Source organism: Camelina sativa, chromosome 14, assembly GCF_000633955.1.
Source record: "Camelina sativa cultivar DH55 chromosome 14, Cs, whole genome shotgun sequence".
In the NCBI taxonomy this organism is placed as follows: Eukaryota; Viridiplantae; Streptophyta; class Magnoliopsida; order Brassicales; family Brassicaceae; genus Camelina; species Camelina sativa.
Window position 1 is genome coordinate 11357080 of NC_025698.1, and position 20018 is coordinate 11377097.

The 20018-nt window shown below is 40.0% G+C and overlaps 5 protein-coding genes across 6 annotated transcripts; 4 read left to right on the plus strand and 1 right to left on the minus strand.

Moving 5' to 3' along the window:
• Positions 1600-4224, plus strand: LOC104740991 (pentatricopeptide repeat-containing protein At1g22830-like). The gene is made up of 2 exons (XM_010461746.1): positions 1600-1818; positions 1906-4224. The coding sequence occupies exon 2, from the start codon at positions 1960-1962 to the stop codon at positions 4075-4077; it is 2118 nt and encodes a 705-aa protein (XP_010460048.1). The 5' UTR covers positions 1600-1818; positions 1906-1959; the 3' UTR covers positions 4078-4224.
• On the plus strand, positions 4378-5343 carry LOC104740992 (cytochrome c-like). Its single transcript, XM_010461747.2, has 3 exons — positions 4378-4596; positions 4790-4923; positions 5035-5343. Exons 1-3 carry the CDS (start codon positions 4485-4487, stop codon positions 5125-5127), a joined length of 339 nt encoding a protein of 112 aa, XP_010460049.1. The 5' UTR covers positions 4378-4484; the 3' UTR covers positions 5128-5343.
• LOC104740993 (TVP38/TMEM64 family membrane protein slr0305-like) lies at positions 5398-7949 on the minus strand. Its single transcript, XM_010461748.2, has 7 exons — positions 7364-7949; positions 7177-7229; positions 6960-7052; positions 6633-6856; positions 6366-6432; positions 5826-5936; positions 5398-5605 (listed from the first exon to the last, which is right to left on the minus strand). Exons 1-7 carry the CDS (start codon positions 7824-7826, stop codon positions 5576-5578), a joined length of 1041 nt encoding a protein of 346 aa, XP_010460050.1. The 5' UTR covers positions 7827-7949; the 3' UTR covers positions 5398-5575.
• On the plus strand, positions 8232-14039 carry LOC104740995 (transforming growth factor-beta receptor-associated protein 1-like). Its single transcript, XM_010461751.2, has 14 exons — positions 8232-9465; positions 9545-9820; positions 10020-10216; positions 10326-10467; positions 10961-11236; positions 11339-11411; positions 11818-11866; positions 11958-12243; positions 12418-12473; positions 12647-12715; positions 12807-12918; positions 13031-13120; positions 13316-13486; positions 13633-14039. Exons 1-14 carry the CDS (start codon positions 8404-8406, stop codon positions 13723-13725), a joined length of 2952 nt encoding a protein of 983 aa, XP_010460053.1. The 5' UTR covers positions 8232-8403; the 3' UTR covers positions 13726-14039.
• Positions 14323-18962, plus strand: LOC104740994 (SCY1-like protein 2). Of its 2 annotated transcripts, XM_010461750.2 has the most exons (14): positions 14323-14814; positions 14913-15017; positions 15098-15205; positions 15296-15478; positions 15605-15731; positions 15832-15893; positions 15988-16074; positions 16170-16256; positions 16592-16705; positions 17050-17178; positions 17359-17421; positions 17531-17692; positions 17827-17945; positions 18059-18962. In XM_010461750.2, the coding sequence occupies exons 1-14, from the start codon at positions 14323-14325 to the stop codon at positions 18960-18962; spliced, it is 2742 nt and encodes a 913-aa protein (XP_010460052.1). The 2 variants fall into 2 exon arrangements, with proteins under 2 accessions (XP_010460052.1, XP_019091198.1); XM_019235653.1 differs by lacking the exons at positions 14323-14814; positions 14913-15017 and having other exon boundaries at positions 15168-15209.

The following is a 20018-nucleotide window of genomic DNA, read 5'->3' on the forward strand; positions in this document are numbered from 1 at the left end:
TGTCTACTTACTACTCTACGTAGATGACATGTTACTAGTTGCTAAAGACATGGCAGATATTTCAAGATTGAAGGGAGTGTTGAGTAAAGAGTTTGAGATGAAGGATCTCAGAAATGCAAAGAGAATACTAGGCATAGACATTATCAGGGACAGAGAAAAGGGTACGTTATTATTGTCACAAGAAAGCTATCTAGAGAAGGTTTTAGCTAATTTCGGTATGAAAGATGCAAGACCAGTTCAAACGCCTATGGGAGGAGAATTTAAGCTGTCTGGTACTAAACCAGAAGATAAAGAAGAAGCTGCGGCAGAGATGAGAATCGTACCTTATGCAAGTACCGTAGGGAGTCTCATGTACTCCATGGTTGGGACACGTCCGGATATAGCATATGCAGTGGGCCTGGTGAGTCGATTCATGAGCTCTCCTTGCAAACAACATTGGGAAGCAGTTAAATGGGTGTTGCGGTATATAAAACATACAACAGATTTCAAGCTCACATTCACTAAGTCGAAGTATTTCAAGGTTACAGGCTATTGTGATAGTGACTATGCAGCAGACCTAGATAAAAGAAGATCAATTACCGGTTACGTATTTCAGGTTGGAGGAAATACGGTAAGCTGGAGATCCGGTCTTCAACAAGTAGTAGCCCAATCAACAACGGAAGCAGAGTATATGGCACTCTCTGAAGCTGCCAAAGAAGCTTTGTGGTTGATGAGAATAGTGAGTGAGCTGGGCAACGGTGGCTACTTTAGCGCCGGTTTGGCTGGCGCTTTCTCCGGCAGCGGTGGCTAATTTAGCACCGTTTGGCTGACTTTTCTCTAATAGATCCGCTGCCTTCTCTCAGTGGTGTTTGGTTTTAGTTTTTTTGTGTTGACTCAATTAATTCGGTTAATCTTCAGATCCAATTTTGATTGCTTCTATCATTCATTTGGTTTGATTTGAAGTAATTGATGATAATGCATGTGTCTATGCCGAAGTTTGATGGGTCGATGGAGTTTGTTTGGTTTGCAGGCTTATGATGTAGATCTTCTTTCTTAGAGATTGGAAATCTCTTTACTGAAGACGAAGATGATGAAGCTCTGCTTTGGAGTTATTTTCTCAGCAAAATTGGAATCCGCTGTAACTTTTTGAGTTTAGATTGAGATTCCGGTATATATTTCCGGTGATTTTGACCGGAATCGAAGTCTTCCAGCGTTACTTCCGTCTGCCGGAGACTCCATTCTTCGATTTCCCACGTGTCAACCATTATGTCTCTCTTTTGCTATATGGTCTATGTTCTATTTAATCTCTTCAGTCTCAAGAAAGAAATTACGATTGGGCCTGTAGGCTTTTGTTTTAGTTGGTTTGTTTTGACATTTGGTTTTATTGGCTTGTAATATTGGCTTGTTTACTAGGCTTAATCAATAAAGACACTCTAGTGAAAAAAAAAATAAGTAGATAACTTCATAATTATAGTCATATTTTTTGTTCCACTGGCGGCGAAATTATTACCGGTAAAGTTTTGTGGGCTGAAATAGGTTACAAATGCAATGGGTCGGTCCTTAAGTGAACAATTTGTAAACAAGTGGCCCAAATAATCCAATACACTCAACAATGTCAATTTGAGTCTCTTTCCTCTCCTTTCTACAAAACGTTCACGACTTCACGCGCGCGGCTTGTCCAGTTGTCCTAATACCTCGCTTCGTCCGGTTTGGTCGGCGCTGTCTCCAAATCTCTTTGTCTTTTTCTTTTTCCCTTCCTAACTGAGTTGAGTTCTGTCTCGTCCTTTTGTTCCATGCTTCTCTAGATGTACCCGCGCTTCAATGTCTCACCTGTGTACGGTATGTTCTGCGGACCACATGTTCGATGAAATGCCTCAAAGGAACCTTTTCTTCTTCTTCTCTCATCTTTCTTCCTTTGATTTTCAGACGGAGGAGCGAAATTGGATGATCATTCGCTTTTATGGATGAATTTAAGATTGGATGATCATATGCCGCTTACTGTATATGCCGTCTTCTCCTTCTCGCTCTATACTCATCAGAGGTCTCACTGTATCCAAAATTTGCAAGTTTATTCCTCAATCTTGGAAACAGCCACCGAGACTTATCTCAAAACCCCAGTATGAATCAGTTCCAGCAACTCTTTTCAAATCATTTAGATATTGCATCGCTCATGGTCACTTTTATGAAGCTTTCAGAGCTTTCTCTCTGCTACGTCACCAGTCTGGTTCTCACGAACTCGTTTTCCGTTCAGCGGCTTCCCTTTTATCCACCTGTGTGGAGTTTAATGAGTTCGTTTCAGGGCAGCAAATCCATGCTTATTGTATCTCGTCTGGTTTGGAGTTTGACCCTGTTTTGGTCTTAAAGCTTGTTACTTTCTACTCTGCTTTCAATCTCCTTGACGAAGCTCAGACCATTACTGAGAACTCTGACATTTTCCATCCCTTTCCGTGGAATGTGCTGATCGATTCTTATGTTAGGAACAAACGGTTTGAGGAGTCTGTTTCTGTTTACAAACGAATGATGGGTAAAGGGGTTCAACCGGATGAGTTTACTTACCCGTCTGTTCTCAAGGCTTGTGGAGCACTACTTGATTTTGCATCTGGAAGAGTGGTTCATGGCTCCATTGAGGTGAGCTCTCACAGATGCAGCTTGTACGTCTGCAATGCGTTGATATCTATGTATAAAAGATTTGGTAAAGTGGATATCGCTCGGAGATTGTTTGACAGGATGTCTGAAAGGGATGCTGTCTCATGGAATGCAGTAATTAACTGTTATGCTTCTAAAGGTAACTTAGAGGAAGCTCTTGAGCTTTTTGATAGAATGTTACAATCTGGTGTAGAAGCGACTGTTGTAACTTGGAACACATTAGCTGGAGGTTGTTTGAAGATAGGAAATTATGTTGGTGCTTTGAATTGTGTACTTGAGATGAGAAATTACAACGTGGGATTAGATTCTGTAGCTATGATTAATGGTTTGACGGCATGCTCACACATTGGGGAGTTACGATTGGGAAAAGTATTTCATTGTCTTGCAATTAGTAGTGGTTTCAATAACATTGACAATGTTCGTAATTCGTTGATCACATTGTACTCAAGATGCGGTGATCTTAGGCACGCCTTTTTAGTGTTTCAGGAGATTGAAGTGAATAGTTTGAGTAGGTGGAATTCTGTCATTTCGTGTTATGCGCACAACATGAGATCGGAAGAGACCTCTTTCCTGGTGAGGGAGATGTTGCTTTATGGCTTTCACCCGAATTACGTTACGCTTGCAAGCATTCTCCCTCTTTGTGCTCGTGTGGCAAACCTGCAACACGGGAAAGAGATTCACTGCTACATCCTGAGACGTCAAAGCTTCAACGGCTCTTTAATCTTGTGGAACTCCCTTTTTGATATGTATGCCAAATCCGGTGAAATTATAGCTGCAAAGCGAGTATATGATTCAATGAGAAAGAGAGATAAAGTGACATACACTTCCTTGATAGGTGGATATGGCATGCTGGGTAAAGGAGAAGTCGCATTGTCATTGTTCAAGGAGATGATCAGATCCGGAATGAAACCTGATCACGTAACTATGGTTGCAGTTTTATCAGCTTGTAGCCATTCCAATTTAGTTCGTCAAGGACAAAGCTGGTTTGGGAAGATGCAGACTGTTTTCGGTATACACCCTCGCCTTGAACACTATTCTTGTATGGTTGATCTTTATTGCAGAGCAGGTCACCTGGCTGCAGCCAGAAAGATATTCCTGAAAATACCTTACGAGCCATCTAGTGCCATGTGTGCTACTATACTGAAAGCGTGCCTCATCCACGGGAACACAGACATTGGCGAATGGGCTGCAGATAAGCTACTTCTTGAGATGAAGCCAGAACACTTAGGACACTACATGTTGCTAGCAGATATGTATGCAGCTACTGGTTCTTGGAACAAACTTGTAACGGTGAAGACTTCCTTGAGTGACATGTGCTTGCAAAAGGCTCATGATTTTGCTTTGATGGAAACAGATTCCGGGTTAGATGGAGTGAATGACAAGCCTATGATCGATTCTGCAGTTAATCAGGAGCAAAGTTCAGATGAAGAACGTCTTGTAGAAGTAGGATAAAGAATCAAAGACACTGATAGAAGAATAATATTTTTTTACTATTCCATGCTTCAGGATGATCAAACTGGAGCATCAATTTGTTGATTGTACATATATAATAATCCTATAGAGCAAAAGCAAGTTTTATATGCATGATTTCTCAGCTAATGATGCAATCCACTTAAGACTATGTTTGTGTTTGTGAATCAAGAACTAAGATGAACCTAATTTTACAAGAAATAAATTTGAGCCCACTAAACCCATTAAGAGGCCCATTAATAACTCCTGACCTGATTGTTAAGAAGAGAGAGGTGTCTCGTGCCACCCACAGAAACCCTAAGAAACTTCCAAGCTCCGAAGAAGCCAAGTTCCGTGTTCATTTTCTCTTGTTGTTCCTGATCCCGTTGCTCAAGCGAAGGAAAAAAAAAATGGCGTCGTTTGATGAAGCACCACCAGGAAACCCCAAGGCCGGTGAGAAGATCTTCAGGACCAAGTGTGCTCAGTGTCACACCGTTGACAAAGGCGCCGGTCACAAACAAGGTTTTTTTTACACATCGATCTCTTTGACTCTTTGAGCTTCTCTATTCTATATGAGGCCTTCGTTTCACATCGCTTTTTGGGAACCGATTTGATTAGCACACTTAATTTTAAATCATCGTATGATCCGATCTAAAGACTTTGATGTGGCTAGTTTTGCAAATCCTAATTGATGTTTGGTTATCATACATAATAGGACCAAATCTAAACGGTCTGTTTGGAAGACAATCTGGTACAACTGCTGGTTACTCTTACTCTGCTGCTAACAAGAGCAAGGCTGTGGAATGGGAAGAGAAGACCTTGTATGATTACTTGCTCAACCCCAAGAAGGTATTGATCATATATACTTATCATGTCTTTTGATTCATTCTGATTTGTTTCATGAGTTGTTGTTGTTGTTGTTAGCACTGAGATTGATGATGGCCATTTTTTCTGATGCAGTACATACCAGGTACGAAGATGGTGTTCCCTGGTCTTAAGAAGCCTCAAGAGCGTGCAGATCTCATCGCCTACTTGAAGGAATCTACGGCATAAGTGAGTGAATGATCATCGATGGTGGGACATGACGAATCAGAGTTGAATCTCACTTGGGAATTTTACTTTGCTATATTCTTTTGACAAATAAAATCTCTTAAAAACATTTTTTTTCTTGTTTGGTTTCATCAATTTACGTTTTTGGTGGGAATTTGGTTTGTCTAGTTCCAACCGCACTTTGAGTAATTTGATTTTCTGAGGCTCCCTTTTATATTCTCTCCTGTCTAGAAGCATTTTCTCACATATTGCAGTTTAAATGTAAAGAACAAAAAACAAAATTCACATTATATTTATCAACTATGAACAATAATGGAGCAGTATTAATGTCATCCTAGATAACATTTAACTTAAGTACATTGATGATACTCTGTTAAGGTTTTACAAATCCTAGAGAGTCAAAACCTTTGTCCAATCGTTGGCTTGTTTCCTCTTCTTAGTTTGCATCTCTCTACTCATCGTCGATGTCCTTTATAGCATCCTGCACCACACGACAAGTAATAGAGATCCATCTTTAGGTACAGATACATCTCACTGTGAATCTTTTCAAGTTTTCAATCAAATATGGGATCACTTGACAGGACTTTTGTGAGGTTATGCTAACAAGGGCTAAAACCAAATGGCCTGACATCAGAAGTGGGAAGCGAACATAACGCAGACCAGAGAAAAGGAAAAAAGCAAACAGGTATGAGTTGTTTTACCTTTGCAAGGCGTGTCACATATGTTCCAGCCAATGCAGTAACCAACAGACCCAGCCCCAATGTTAAAAGCTGGCCGTTTCCTCCAGGCAAGCCAACATTAGATTCTTCTTGCTAAAACAAACATACAGATAGAAGATTACAACTTGATGATTATGATGCTTGCAAGAATCACAATGCATTCACAGTTCAGACTATCCGTCATACACAATTTCCACAATTCCAATTAACTTCCTTAAGTACTGACTAACCCTTCCTTGTATTGAGCACTTGTTTATTATTCGATATCAATTATCCTTTTTTTATGTGATACCACAGCTTGATGATCTTAGCTAGTTTTCAATGAACTTCTACCGTAGACAAGATCTGATTAACTTGACGTATTCTACACCCAACAAAAGGAAAAGCTCAGTGGATCCTAGTGTTGTACCCTTAGGCTTGACTCGAGGAGATATGCATGTTTTTGTGCAGTTCATTTTCTTTGTCAAAGTGTCTACACTTTTGAGGGATACCGAGATTAGATTAAGAGACAACAAAACTCACAATGATTGCTCGTCCAAAAGCCCCTGCGCTGACATAAGCCCAAGACCCTGGAAGCATACCCAACCAGCTGCAAAAATGAGTATACAAAACTCAGAATTCAACTTATCATGATGAATTAATTCCTGGGTCAGAGTAAACAAATGGACATTAATGGAACAAATGGACATTAATGAACAAATTGGATTCTTAAGTAACCACAGCACAAGCGTCAAGTGTCTACAGCGGATAAAGTAGGGAAATAGTATAAAAAGTTGCAAGAACACAGACCTTCCTAATACATAAGGCACAAACTTCACAGATGTCAACCCGTACAGGTAATTTCCAAGAGAGAAAGGAAGCAAAGGGCTTAGCCGAAGGAGAGTAACAACCCTAAACCCATTTTCACCAATCGCTTTATCAATGGCAAGGAACTTCTTGTTGTCCTCAACTAACTTAAGGATGCGCTCTCGAGCAAAGTATCGAGCAATTAGAAAAGCAACACTAGCAGCCATCTAACACAGAGTAAAGACAAAATTAGACAGCCAAAAACATATATGAACATGAGAGAGGTCCCTTGATAACAGTTAAGGAATTTGATTGAGTTGAACAACTTACTGTTCCACTAATAGAAACGATGATGGTGCCAATAAGAGGACCAAAGAGAAGACCAGCCGACATCGTCAATGGGAGAGCCGGAATAGCTAATATCTAACACAAAGGAAGCAGAAAAAATCAAAAGCTTGAAACTAAAGGATACATGGTCTCAAAAGGTCACAATGAAGCAAAAACAACAAAAGCAGATGAAGAGTATATAAAAGAAAAAAAAACTTGCCTCAAGCCCAGCATACACAGCAATGAACAAGGCATAGCCAGCAGTACCATAACCTGATTTTGATTCAAGAACACAAAACTAAGTCAACTTGTGAAATTGGTCAAAAAAAAACTTATCCCAAATAATGCATCATCACTATATCTACTGGAAGCTAAACATTACAGGAACATAAGAATCAAAGTCGAACCTTCGATGTAAGTAGAGAATTGAGTGAGGAACGTATTGATCTGATCTCTATACACATAACCAACGCCGGCGAATCCACCAACAGTACCAATCAACAAAACTCCAGCCAAAATGGTACCCTTAATAGCAGCATCCCCATCCGATCCGCCCCCGTCATCGTTCTCAGCCGCGGAGGACTTATCATCATCGTCTTCGTCGCTGGATTTGGGATTGAAGAACCACCGAAGACTCTGAGGAGGCGGGGCGGTAGAAGGGAGAGAGTTTTGCTTCTTCTTCTTGGTTTGTTTTAAGGAAGAACATGGCTTGAGGAAATGGAATCGTCTGTAGAGTCTAAAGGAAGAAGAAGAAGAAGAAGAAGAAGAAGAAGAAGAAGAAGAAGAAGGAGGAGAGAAGAAGCGGAAGTTGCTGCAGGTGAAAGGAAGAGAAGAGGATCTGAGACTCAGACCCAGAGTAAGGCTGCGCATTTTAAAGCAGCAGCTTTAATGGTGATGATGATGATGAAGAAGACGAAGATTGGATTGAAAGCAGTGTTGTGCCATCCAAATTTTTTTTCTCAGAGTTTCTTACAGTTTTGGGCTTTTTTTTGGATTGGCGCGGCTTTGTTCTTGCGTTGTTTATTTTGGATGGGCTTCTGGCGATCTAGAGTGCCACGTGTCTCCCTCTTTGGATCACGAATTTTTAAGACTATTCCAGAAAATTAATAATTATCGAATATTCGCATCGACATTTTTGAAACAAACAAATTCAGATGTTCCAAAAAAAAAAGAAAAAAAAAAGATTGAACATAAAACGACATCGTTTTATACCTTTAGAAGAGAGAGAGAGTAAACGACGTCGTCTTTGGTTTGATGATATCAAAGGGAAAGCTGTGTGTAATGTTTAAGTCAAAATGGGAGGAACTCAAACGTGTCTCGACTCTGTTTGTCTTTGGCTTCTCCGGTAGGCCGGCCTGACTCTGATCGCCGGAGTTTCTCAATCGCCGTTTCTCTTTCTTCTCAAATCCGGTCACTATAAGTGTACTTCGTGTACCTGGTTTAGTTCATGGCTAAATCTCGGTCCGTTGTGGAGCTTACTGCTCGTTTTGATCTCGGCGGTGATGATAAGATCCGAGCTTTATCACTCTCCCCTGTCTCCGATTCTCAAACCCTAGTCTACTTAGGAACCTTCTCTGGATCTCTTATTCTCCTCTCTCTCGATACTTCGACTAATATTGTCACGCGTCTCGCAAGTGTATCGCTGAGCGCTTCTCCAGTCGAGTCTGTTTTTGTGCTTGGAGAGGAAAGAGGGAAAATTCTAGCACTTTGCAATGGGTACTTGTTCTTGGTGGATTCGCTTCTATCTCAACCTGCTAAGAGATTGGGTGGTTTATTGAAAGGGATCAATGTGGTTGCTAAGAGAGTGAGAGGACGAGACTCGTCGAGTACTGACTTGTTGCCTTCTGAGGTTTCGAGTGATTCTAGCTCGAGTAAGAAGTTTCTTCAGTTGCTTGGCGCTGGGAATCGTGTGAATGATGTTAAAGGTAAGGACTTTGGACATGAGCGAGTCCACAAAGGTCATTATGTTTTCGCTGTTGCCATTGGTGAGAGAATGTTGCTGATTGAACTTCAGTTTGATGAGAAAGAAGAGTTGAGTGGTTCCTTTGTTGTTTTGAAAGAGATTCTTGGGATTGGTGGGATCAAAACTTTGGTTTGGCTTGATGATTATGTTATTGCGGGAACTGTTAAAGGTTATAGCTTGATCTCGTGTGTTACTGGTCAAAGTGGGGTGATTTTCACGTTGCCTGATGTGTCTGGTCCCCCGCTGCTTAAATTGCTATGTAAAGAGTGGAAGGTGTTGTTGTTGGTGGACAATGTTGGAGTTGTTGTTGACACGAATGGTCAGCCTATTGGAGGGAGCCTTGTGTTTCGAAGGAGGCCTGATTCTGTTGGAGAGTTGTCTTTCTATTTGGTGACTGTTGGAGATGGGAAAATGGAAATACATCAGAAGAAGTCGGGTGCTTGTGTTCAATCAGTTAGTTTTGGTCCTGAAGGATGCGGGCCTTCACTTTTTTCCGCAGATGAGGCAGGAGATGGAAACCTTTTGGCTGTCACTTCCTTGTCAAAGGTGTTTATCCGGACAATAGCTATCTTCATTGATGAAACTTCATGATTTTTCTGTTGACTCTTTTCATTGTGTGTTTCAGCTTCTTTTTTATCGGAGAGTGCCTTATGAAGAACAGATTAAAGACCTACTGAGGAAAAAGAGATACAGAGAAGCCATCTCCTTGGTGGAAGAGCTTGACTCACAGGGTGAAATTTCGAAAGACATGCTTTCGTTTCTTCATGCTCAAATAGGGTATCTACTGCTTTTCGATTTGCGCTTTGAGGAAGCTGTGAATCAATTTCTGAAGTCTGAAAAAATGGAACCTTCTGAAGTTTTTCCTTTTATCATGCGGGATCCTAATCGCTGGTCTTTGGCGGTATATATTTTTTCCTGGCAGCTGGTTTATCGTAAACTACTCTTAAGTTGTTGTTTCTAAAAACTGACTGCTTAATCAACCACAGTTCTCTACTTTCGTCACTAAAGACATTGTCTGACTTGTAGCGAACTAGATTTTATGATATCTCAATCCTTGTCCAGCTGCACTCTGCTTCACTAAGATTTTTACGTGCTTTCAGGTTCCAAGAAACAGATACTGGGGACTGCATCCTCCCCCTGCTCCTTTCGAAGATGTTGTAGATAATGGGCTGATGGCCATCCAGAGAGCCAATTTTCTAAGAAAAGCAGGAATGGACACCCCGGTTGACGAAGAGTTTTTCTCAAATCCCCCTAGTAGAGCTGATTTATTGGATTTAGCAATTAAAAACATTACCAGGTGATACGATTACTATTTTATGTATCTTGTTTTCCTCTACAGCTTTTGTAGTATATCACTGTTCTCTGAAGTGTGAATTGGAATATAATGATGTTATCTGTTGCAAAAGGTACCTCGAGATATCACGTGAGAAGGACTTAACTCACCCAGTAAGGGAGGGAATCGATACGCTTCTAATGCTTCTTTACAGAGCGTTAAATCGTGTTGAAGATATGGAGAATCTTGCATCTTCCGATAATAACTGTGTTGTGGTATGTGTTTTCTGTGTAGATAATTTACGCATGTACTGTACATATTTGCATAGCATCAACTAAAAAAGTGGCACCACAAACTGATAACTGAAAGATGTAAGAAACCTGTAATTCGGAAATCTATTCTTTGACAGAACTATTTAGTTAAAAAGGAGAAGAAAACAAGTTTTCAGTGCCTAGTAGACTAGGTGCGTTTTTGTATGCATTGTACTTGGACCATAGTACCAGTTTTTCAGTCATTTAGCTGAGTCTCAGTTTAGTAAACCACTGTATTCGAAAGCTTAATCAATGACATTTTAAGATGCTGACTTCCCCCCTAAATGACGCTGTTAACTGGATAGTTTTAACTGTAGTACCCTAGGATTCATGTGGGTGTTCGAAGAGGAAATTGCAAATTTCTGAATCCTTAGAAATACAATGCATAGAAAAACAACGAGCTTGTTATCAGAATGTTGCTTGAGGGAGGACTTTACAACTTCTGTGGACAATGCAGGAGGAGTTAGAGAGTCTTCTAACTGAATCTGGACACTTACGGGCACTTGCATTCCTCTATGCATGTAAGGGGATGAGTGCAAAGGCTCTTGCTATTTGGCGTCTCTTTACGAAGAATTATTCATCTGGTCTATGGCAAGACTCAGATGACTTGGTGCCCTATTTACACGACAATGAGCTCATTCGGTTATCTGGTAAAGAGGCTGCTGCGGCAGAAGCAGCCAGAATTCTTGAGGAACCCTGTGATCCAGAACTGGCATTGCAGCATCTTAGTTGGGTATGACATATATATAATATAACTCCAAGTTGTTGTGAATTTTTACAACAAAGATTTGTATCTTGTGAGCATAATTGATGATTGTGGATGTATCATTTTTAGATTTCAGATATAAACCCATTGTTTGCTATCCAAGTCTTGACGTCAGATAAAAGGACAGAAGAGCTTTCACCAGGTGGGAATCAGGGTTAACAGAACATTTGTGTTTGATTGTGAGTCAGATTTTGATCTCTATTCGTTCTTTTAGAAACCTTTGCCAACTGTTTCTTAGGTTTCGAATTGTGATCTATCCTGGACTCGTATTAATGAATAATGGCTTAGCTGGATTCTGAGATGACTAATTTCAGGCAAGGAGTCTATGGCCTCTTTAGGTTCAGGATAATAATTTTGTCCGTGCATATATTCTCATGTATGTGGTGTGCTGTTCATCAGTATAGTTAATATTAGGGTTAGAATAGGCATCTGTTCCATTAACTTACAAAGTTTTTTTTTTTTTCTTGACTTCGGATTATTGAGTGTATAATGGATTAAATACTAAATTTTGATAGATGTGAGGGTATGTGTTTTTAATCTTATTGCAGAGCAAGTGATCGAAGCTATTGATCCCAAAAAGGTTGAAATCATACAGAGGTATAGTTACTGAACGCATACTAGTAAGTAGTAACTAGTAAGAGGAAGGTCCACCAAAGTGTTTTTCTTACTGACTTTATATACTGGCCAGGTACTTCCAATGGTTGATTGAGGAAAGAGACTACACTGACCCGCAGCTGCATACATCGTATGCTCTCTCACTTGCCAAATCAGCACTTGAGTATGTTGAAGTTCAAAACGGTATCCAACAATCTGATGGTGGAGGCAGAGAGGCACATGATTGTAATGTTGGAAATATTTCTTTGTTTGAAAGTGATGTACGAGAAAGATTGCAGACTTTCTTGCAGTCTTCAGATCTATATGATCCTGAAGAAGTCTTGGAATTGGTAGAAGGATCAGAACTGTGGTTGGAAAAGGTTTGTCTGTCAAATCTGTTTTTTGAATGGTTCTATAAAAGTGTCGTTTAGGTGTGTATCCTAGGATGCTTCATGGTTCTGATGGTGCACTGATGATTATTCAATGAATTCTCTACTGTCAGAATTATGTGTTGTTTTACCGATTTGACGTGTCAATTTTTTTGTTGTTGATAGGCAATCCTATACCGAAGGATAGGGCAGGAGACACTGGTCCTCCAAATTCTTGCTTTGTAAGTTCACTTTAATAGTCCTGTGGAAACCAAATATTTTGAGAACAAAATTGAATTGTCTATCTGATTGTTGTCGAAACCAAATATTTTGAGAGCTTATGAAGTAAGCAAATAAAGTTTATTGTGAATTTGAATGGGTGGTTACTGATAAGATGTTCTGTGGTGGGTGCCAGGAAGCTTGAGGATTGTGCAGCTGCAGAGCAATATTGCGTAGAGATTGGAAGACCAGATGCATTCATGCAGTAGGTTCTTTTCCTTCATTTCATCGCTGTATTGTGAATATCATCCCACGATTTGCTCTTCTCCTTGTTAAATCCCTAAAGTTTATCTTAGGTTACTTGATATGTACCTGGATCCTCAAAATGGTAAAGAGCCTATGTTTAAGGCTGCTGTTCGCCTCCTCCACAACCACGGGGAATCACTTGATCCTTTGCAAGTTTTGGAAGTAAGTAATCCCAGTCCTCCATATGTCTAAAGGACGCTGATATTGCCTCTTATCCTATAGCTTTTTCATGTGGTTGTTTGATGATAAAGCTGATATCATCTTTCATTTCCAGAAATTGTCTCCTGATATGCCCTTAAAACTGGCATCAGATACAATTTTAAGAATGCTGAGGGCTCGGGTTCATCATCATCGTCAAGGCCAGGTATATATTCACAATCCCTACAAATTCATTTATTCTATATTTGCTACTGTTGTCAAAGATGTTAACAAATGTGCCATGGATAATAATATTGATAAACTAATCAGAATTTGTTACCGAGTTTCAAGTTCCTGCGATCTGTATATGTGGTGTGGGAGTAGCATTAGTATCTGAATGCTCTTAAGTCAATTGTTACAGATCGTACACAATATCTCTCGTGCATTGGATGTAGACTCGAGGTTAGCAAGATTAGAAGAAAGATCACGTCACATGCAGATAAATGATGAGAGCCTCTGTGATTCCTGCTATGCCCGCCTAGGAACTAAGCTATTTGCTATGTACCCTGATGATACCATTGTCTGCTACAAGGTTAGTCCCTGCTTACGATAGCTTTACTATTATAATATAATCCTGTTATTCTTCTATATCTAAACTCATACGAGGTTTCTAGTTTCTACTATCTTTCTGATCTCGGAGGTACTTTTGCTGTTGTTTTTTTTTTTACTTCTTCCCAGTGTTACCGACGCTTGGGTGAATCAAAGTCAGTAACAGGCCGTGACTTCAAGCGAGATGTTCTGATAAAACCCGGTTGGTTAGTAAACCGGTAGCAGAAGACGCCCCTACTGTTCCGCAACAGTCACCCTTTTTTCAGTTGACCTCTCTAACCTCTCACAAACATAGAGCCTGTACAGTACACAAACAGCAGCTCACTCAGTTCCGCTAGCTTAAAAGTTGTGGTTGTGGTGCTACTGTGAGCTTGATACAGATAATGAAGAACAGAAGTATCTGTATTCGATTGCCAGCTTCATGAAGCTCATCTCTCGACTCGAATCAGCAACATTTCAAAGATTCTTCATGTTCAAATAGGCTTTTTTTTGCCCATTGTGACAGTAATATATGAATTTATCTTTTTATGTTTGAAGAAGGACCATTTTGGCTTATAATAAACGTAAATTAATAAATAATTAAAAAAAAAAAAAAAGGATACGAAGAAAAATCAAACAGACGAGTCTCGCGAAAGAGAGGGTCAGGGGGAAGAAGACGATCGTCCAATTCAGGTTTCTGCTTTCATCTTCTTCCATCAGAGCCAACCATACTCTTCCGGGATTTTAGTTTACGCTTTTGCTTTATATACGTCTGAATCGTTTCATCGCCGATCACCGGTTGAAGCGACAGTTTAAAATTCGGGGGAAAAAAAAAAGAAAATGTCGATTAATATGAGAACGCTGACGCAAGCACTGGCTAAAACCGTTGCGGTGATTGAGAAGAGGGTTCAAACCACAGTACAGGAGGTTACAGGTCCAAAGCCTCTTCAAGACTACGAGCTTCTTAATCAGATCGGTTCCGGTGGTCCTGGTCTCGCCTGGAAGCTTTACTCAGCCAAGGCACGTGACTCCACGCGTCCTCAGCAGTATCCAACCGTTTGCCTCTGGGTGCTTGATAAGCGCGCCTTGTCTGAGGCTCGTTCTAGGGCTGGGTTATCTAAAGCTGCGGAAGACGCGTTTCTCGATTTGATTCGTGCTGATGCTGGGAAGCTCGTGCGGCTTAGACATCCCGGTGTGGTTCACGTCGTTCAGGCGCTTGATGAGAATAAGAATGCTATGGCTATGGTTACGGAGCCGCTCTTTGCTTCTGTGGCTAACTCCCTTGGGAATGTGGAAAATGTTGATAACGTTCCGAAAGATGTTAAGTCCATGGTGCGTTAATTCATGTGATGATTGAACTTCGAAATTTGAGCAATTGAGTGAAAACAAAAATGGAAGATAGTTTTTACTATAATATCCTTTTGTTGCAGGAGATGAGCTTGTTGGAGGTGAAGCATGGTCTCCTTCAAATTGCTGAGACATTGAACTTTCTCCATAATAACGCTCATCTCATTCATCGTGCTATATCTCCCGAGGTTGCTTTTTCATATTTTATACTCTATACGTTCTTTGAAGCTGTTGTGCTTTATCTTTGGATCTTTAATTTTCATTGCAGAATGTTTTTATTACCTCGGCTGGTTCCTGGAAGCTTGCCGGATTTGGCTTTGCTATTTCAGAAGCACAGGATGGGAATTTGGATAACATGCAATCATTCCACTACTCTGTGGGTACTTAAAAACTCATGATTTTCGATTTTACTCTGCCATCTAGATGAATTTCCTATGCATGAAATCATATGAATGGATGTGTGCAGGAATATGATGTTGAAGACTCAATCTTGCCACTCCAACCATCTTTAAATTATACTGCGCCTGAATTGGTGCGGAGCAAAACTCCTTCAGCTGGAGTTTCTTCAGATATTTTTAGTTTCGGATGCCTTGCCTATCATTTAGTGGCACGGAAAACATTGTTTGATTGCCATAACAATGTCAAGATGGTAATGCTAAAACCCCAAGCTTGTTAGTTTCCGTTTTAGATGTATTTTTCATAATATTTGCTATAAAGTAGTATAATATCTGTCCTTTCCATCGCTGATGATGGTTACCTTGCAAATTTTTTGCAGTACATGAACACGTTGAACTATTTAACAAATGAAACTTTCTCATCTATACCATCAGACTTGGTATCTGATTTGCAACGGATGCTGTCAATGAACGAGTCCTTTAGACCAACAGCATTAGATTTCACAGGTAGGAATACCTAATCTTCGGAGGGTTTCATTGTTTCTTGTGACAAACTTTACCTCATTGTTTGTGCGCTTACATCTTGGACTTGAACTTTCACCTGCAGGATCTAATTTTTTCCGGAGTGATACTAGGTTACGTGCCCTCCGTTTTCTTGATCATATGCTTGTATGTGCATAAGTTTTCAGATACCGTTTCAGACAGACATCATTTAGATAGTGGGAAATATATAAACATTTGGGGCATTTTTAATCTATTGCAGGAAAGAGACAACATGCAGAAGTCTGAGTTCTTAAAAGCATTATCAGATATGTGGAAAGATTTTGATTCACGTGTATTGCGGTATAAGGTAGTCACGTTCTGGCTTCTTTCCTGTATTTTGTTACATTAAAGAAAACAATCAGTTGCTCAAGTGATTTGCTTAATAACAACTAATCATACCAGGTGCTTCCGCCTCTATGTGCTGAACTTAGGAATTTGGTTATGCAGCCTGTGATTCTTCCCATGGTTCTAACAATAGCAGAGTCTCAGGTACTATTTCTGATCTTGGGTATTTACATTTAGTCAATCAGACCCATATGTTTCTTTCCTAGTATTTTGTTTGAGATTTACAGATACCAGCAGTTTCTAGATAAAATTTGTTTTTCTTGTGTCCTATGGCCTGTCACACGCACATATATTTTAGACCTGCTCTTTTCAGTTTTCAGTTGTACAAATGATGATTGCACAAATAGATACCGGCTATTTATCAACCTGTCATTTGCGAAAACTTGAAAATTGCTTCGCATTGACCTTTGACAAGGATTTCTTTTGAATCTTTACTCAAGTTTTAATGAATGCTTGAAACCTTAAATTATAATTTGCAGGATAAGAATGACTTTGAGTTGACAACGCTCCCAGCCCTTGTTCCTGTTTTGAGTACTGCTACGGGTGACACCTTACTGTTGCTTGTAAAGCGTGCAGAGCTTATAGTTAACAAGGTAAGTATCCTACCAATATGTATGCATCACTGGAATTATGTATTCGATCCCTGCATGTGTCTGCTAAGTTCTACTGATTTGACACAATGGAAAAGGGTAAAGTGATTAATGTGTAAAGTATAGATACCTATGACATATCTAGTGTCATTACTTAAACTTAAAAACCGATACATGACCTTCAATTTCTTAAAGCTGCTTATTTCTCTCTCACGTGACTTCTATTCCTCTCTGCTATTTGTTTCTCTACTCCAATTCTAAAATATGCTTAAAATGGAATCGCTTCTCCTTATTCTTTTACTGTCTTACGCCCTCAGATCTCTTACTAGTCTGTTTTATATTTGCAGACTAATGCAGAGCATCTTGTATCACATGTCCTTCCTTTGCTTCTCCGAGCATACAACGACAACGATGTCCGAATACAGGAGGAAGTTCTGAAAAGATCTACGTCTGTTGCTAAACAACTCGATGGTCAGGTGATGCTTGATGCTTTGTATTTTATATTTATTGAATGAGTTGTTTTATCTGAATGGACGATTTAAGCTTCAGGGTTGATTTGTGGATTACACAAGCTTAGTGTCACATGCATTTTAATTTTGGTTCTGCAGTGGGCGAGTTTGTTTGGTTCTTATTTTTTTTCCAACTTGTTTTTGCAGGTTGTAAGGCAAGCGATTTTGCCGCGTGTTCATGGCTTGGCTCTCAAAACCACAGTTGCAGCCGTATGTTGTTAGCCTTGATTTCAATTTTTTTGCGTTTTTAACATTGACAGATGAAATGAAGAGCTCGATCTTCTAAACAAAATTTTGATAGAACGTACATGTGGTGCAGGTTAGAGTAAATGCTTTGCTTTGCTTAGCAGAGCTAGTTCAAACGCTTGATAAACTCGCTGTTACTGAAATACTGCAAACGATTCAACGATGCACTGCGGTTGATCGTTCTGCACCTACCCTTATGTGTACTCTTGCAGTTGCAAATGCAATTCTCAAGCAGGTAGGCAGAAAGTACAGCTTACTTTTTTCAATATTTTTTGAAGTTTGAACATCTCAACTTTCCCGCTTTTATACTTGCGTAGCTTATAACATAACTACGTCTCTCATAATATTTTCTCCATTATTTCTATCTAGTATGGAGTTGAGTTCACCTCAGAACACGTGCTTCCCCTGATTATACCGCTTCTCACTGCCCAACAATTGACTGTCCAACAGTTTGCCAAATATATGCTATTTATCAAGGATATTCTCAGGTATGCCTCCGAGAAATCCCGTCCCTGTTTCCAAGTCCTTATTCCCCTTACAACTGCATACTGTTGTTACTGTTTCTAACATCTGGTTTATCTCTCCCCTCGTCACGGAACAGGAAAATAGAGGAAAAAAGAGGAGTTACTATAAATGATTCTGGAGTCCCAGATGTAAAACCAGGCTCTGTTGCGGATGGACTTCAGTTTCAAACACCAACCCAAAAAATTGAGAAGGTTGCTTCTGCAGCAAAGAACAGTCCTGCATGGGATGGAGACTGGGCCCTCCCGGCCAAAAGTTCAGCTTCAAGAGATCTTCCTGGATTAGTAAATTCTCAGTTGAACAAATCTACAGTTCAGTCACAGCCATTGAACCAAACCACAGTACCAACATCATGCCCTGCAGTTGACCTAGAGTGGCCTCCAAGACAATCTTCCAATGTCACCTCTCAGCCAGCTAATGATGAGACACGGCTAAACCCACCAGGAACATCATCAACTCCAGGTTTTGATGAACTAGACCCTTTTGCTAACTGGCCACCACGACCCAACCGCGCTTCCATTGCTTCTAGGGGTTTCCACAACAGTACTGTCATTCAACCTCCAGTTAGCAACAGTAATTCTGGTTTGAGTAACAATTCAACAGACAGTAGGCAATTTCAGACATCTAACAACGACTTCTGGGCTTTTGGCAATGCCTCACTCTCTTCGATGAAATCACAGCAAGAAGGTCTGGGTATCAGCCGAAGTAACCCAGATCCTATGAACTCTTTAGGGTTTCAGAATCAGAACCAAGGAATGCCGTCTTTTAGAAACAGTTCATACAGTAACCAGAAGCCACCAGCAGACATCAGTTCCATATTCAATTCAAGCAAACCCGAGCAAGCTGCAATGAAACTCGCACCACCGCCTTCAATAGCTGTGGGAAGAGGAAGGGGAAGAGGTAGAAGTGGAACATCTACCTCAAAGCCAAGTGGTTCGAAACAGCAACAAACCGAACAGCCATCGCTGTTGGATCTATTGTGATGGAACCTTGGTCGAGACATTAGGTTGGGTAAAAAAAAAAAAGGTTCCTGAAACCAGCCAGAGGCATGTGCAGAGTGAGCGAGTGGGTGGTGTTTGTGATGCACAGAAAATAAACATTTAACCAGAAGTAGAGATGTTTTGTTGATTCTTGGGATTAAAATTCCACCATATATCATATACACATCACAGCTACAGGTCTCTGTAAATCGTTACATTAGTCACTCTACTATCGTCAGTATTTGATCAAAGAGCCATATATTATGTTCAATCGAGTTTCTGTACAGTGTCAGTTTGATATTACTGTATGCAAGTATGTTCCAGGAAACATAACAACAAAGAAGCATATATGTCAAATCGTTGTACATAATAATATCTGCTAATTTGATTTACACTTTTATAACGTTATTTGCAAGAGCTTCAAATGATTGTACTTTTGTCCTGCAAAATACAAAGTCATCTAGGTTGTTGTCCCTAATGATTAAACGATATGTTTTGGCCTTTGATGCAAAAACTAACGTTGTAGTGTATGTGTGTAGGGAAATTAGTTTTAGTTTGATATCAATCATGAATTTTTTTATGGAGCATAAGAAAGGAAAGGGTCAAGATTTACATATATGGTCTCCTATGGATCTATCCTTGAATTACACGTGCAGAGAGATCAGGCGCGAATCTCCTGTCAATCGAGATTTTGGTACAGGAATCAAGATATATATTATGTAAGGTGATTCACTGTGGAACGAGAGAAAGGTGTTTCTGTTTGCTTAACTTCAAATCTCAGCTCTCTTTAGGTTTAAAGCCGTCTTTTATGCAAACCCCTCGAGAGAAAGAAATAATTGCATGCGTGGAAAACGTCCCTAAATCAACTATTCACCCTGAGAAATTAAAATAATTGGAAAAAACCAACCGGAATAAGATAACTCTTCTACGAAATTAAGGAATCTGCAATATGTAGATCTTCTCATCTTCATTGGTTCACTACTCCGAACAAATTCATAGAAACTTACATTAGTTTGCCAAAATATAATAATGGGTGCACCGTCGTAATCTGGTTGTTAC

Excerpts from the sequence above, each read along its gene's own strand:
- LOC104740991 (XM_010461746.1), top strand. The coding sequence starts at position 1,960 with ATGATCATATGCCGCTTACTGTATATGCCGTCTTCTCCTTCTCGCTCT.
- LOC104740995 (XM_010461751.2), top strand. The coding sequence starts at position 8,404 with ATGGCTAAATCTCGGTCCGTTGTGGAGCTTACTGCTCGTTTTGATCTC. Across the intron at positions 9,466-9,544 it reads CTGTCACTTCCTTGTCAAAG|CTTCTTTTTTATCGGAGAGT; the intron begins GTGTTTATCCGG and ends TGTGTGTTTCAG. Across the intron at positions 11,237-11,338 it reads CATTGCAGCATCTTAGTTGG|ATTTCAGATATAAACCCATT; the intron begins GTATGACATATA and ends TATCATTTTTAG.
- LOC104740994 (XM_010461750.2), top strand. The coding sequence starts at position 14,323 with ATGTCGATTAATATGAGAACGCTGACGCAAGCACTGGCTAAAACCGTT. Across the intron at positions 15,732-15,831 it reads AACAGCATTAGATTTCACAG|GATCTAATTTTTTCCGGAGT; the intron begins GTAGGAATACCT and ends TTTCACCTGCAG. Across the intron at positions 16,075-16,169 it reads CACGTGTATTGCGGTATAAG|GTGCTTCCGCCTCTATGTGC; the intron begins GTAGTCACGTTC and ends TAATCATACCAG.
- LOC104740993 (XM_010461748.2), bottom strand. The coding sequence starts at position 7,826 with ATGCGCAGCCTTACTCTGGGTCTGAGTCTCAGATCCTCTTCTCTTCCT. Across the intron at positions 7,230-7,363 it reads ATTCTCTACTTACATCGAAG|GTTATGGTACTGCTGGCTAT; the intron begins GTTCGACTTTGA and ends AATCAAAATCAG. Across the intron at positions 7,053-7,176 it reads CTGTGTATGCTGGGCTTGAG|ATATTAGCTATTCCGGCTCT; the intron begins GCAAGTTTTTTT and ends CCTTTGTGTTAG.
- LOC104740992 (XM_010461747.2), top strand. The coding sequence starts at position 4,485 with ATGGCGTCGTTTGATGAAGCACCACCAGGAAACCCCAAGGCCGGTGAG. Across the intron at positions 4,597-4,789 it reads AGGCGCCGGTCACAAACAAG|GACCAAATCTAAACGGTCTG; the intron begins GTTTTTTTTACA and ends CATACATAATAG. Across the intron at positions 4,924-5,034 it reads ACTTGCTCAACCCCAAGAAG|TACATACCAGGTACGAAGAT; the intron begins GTATTGATCATA and ends TTTCTGATGCAG.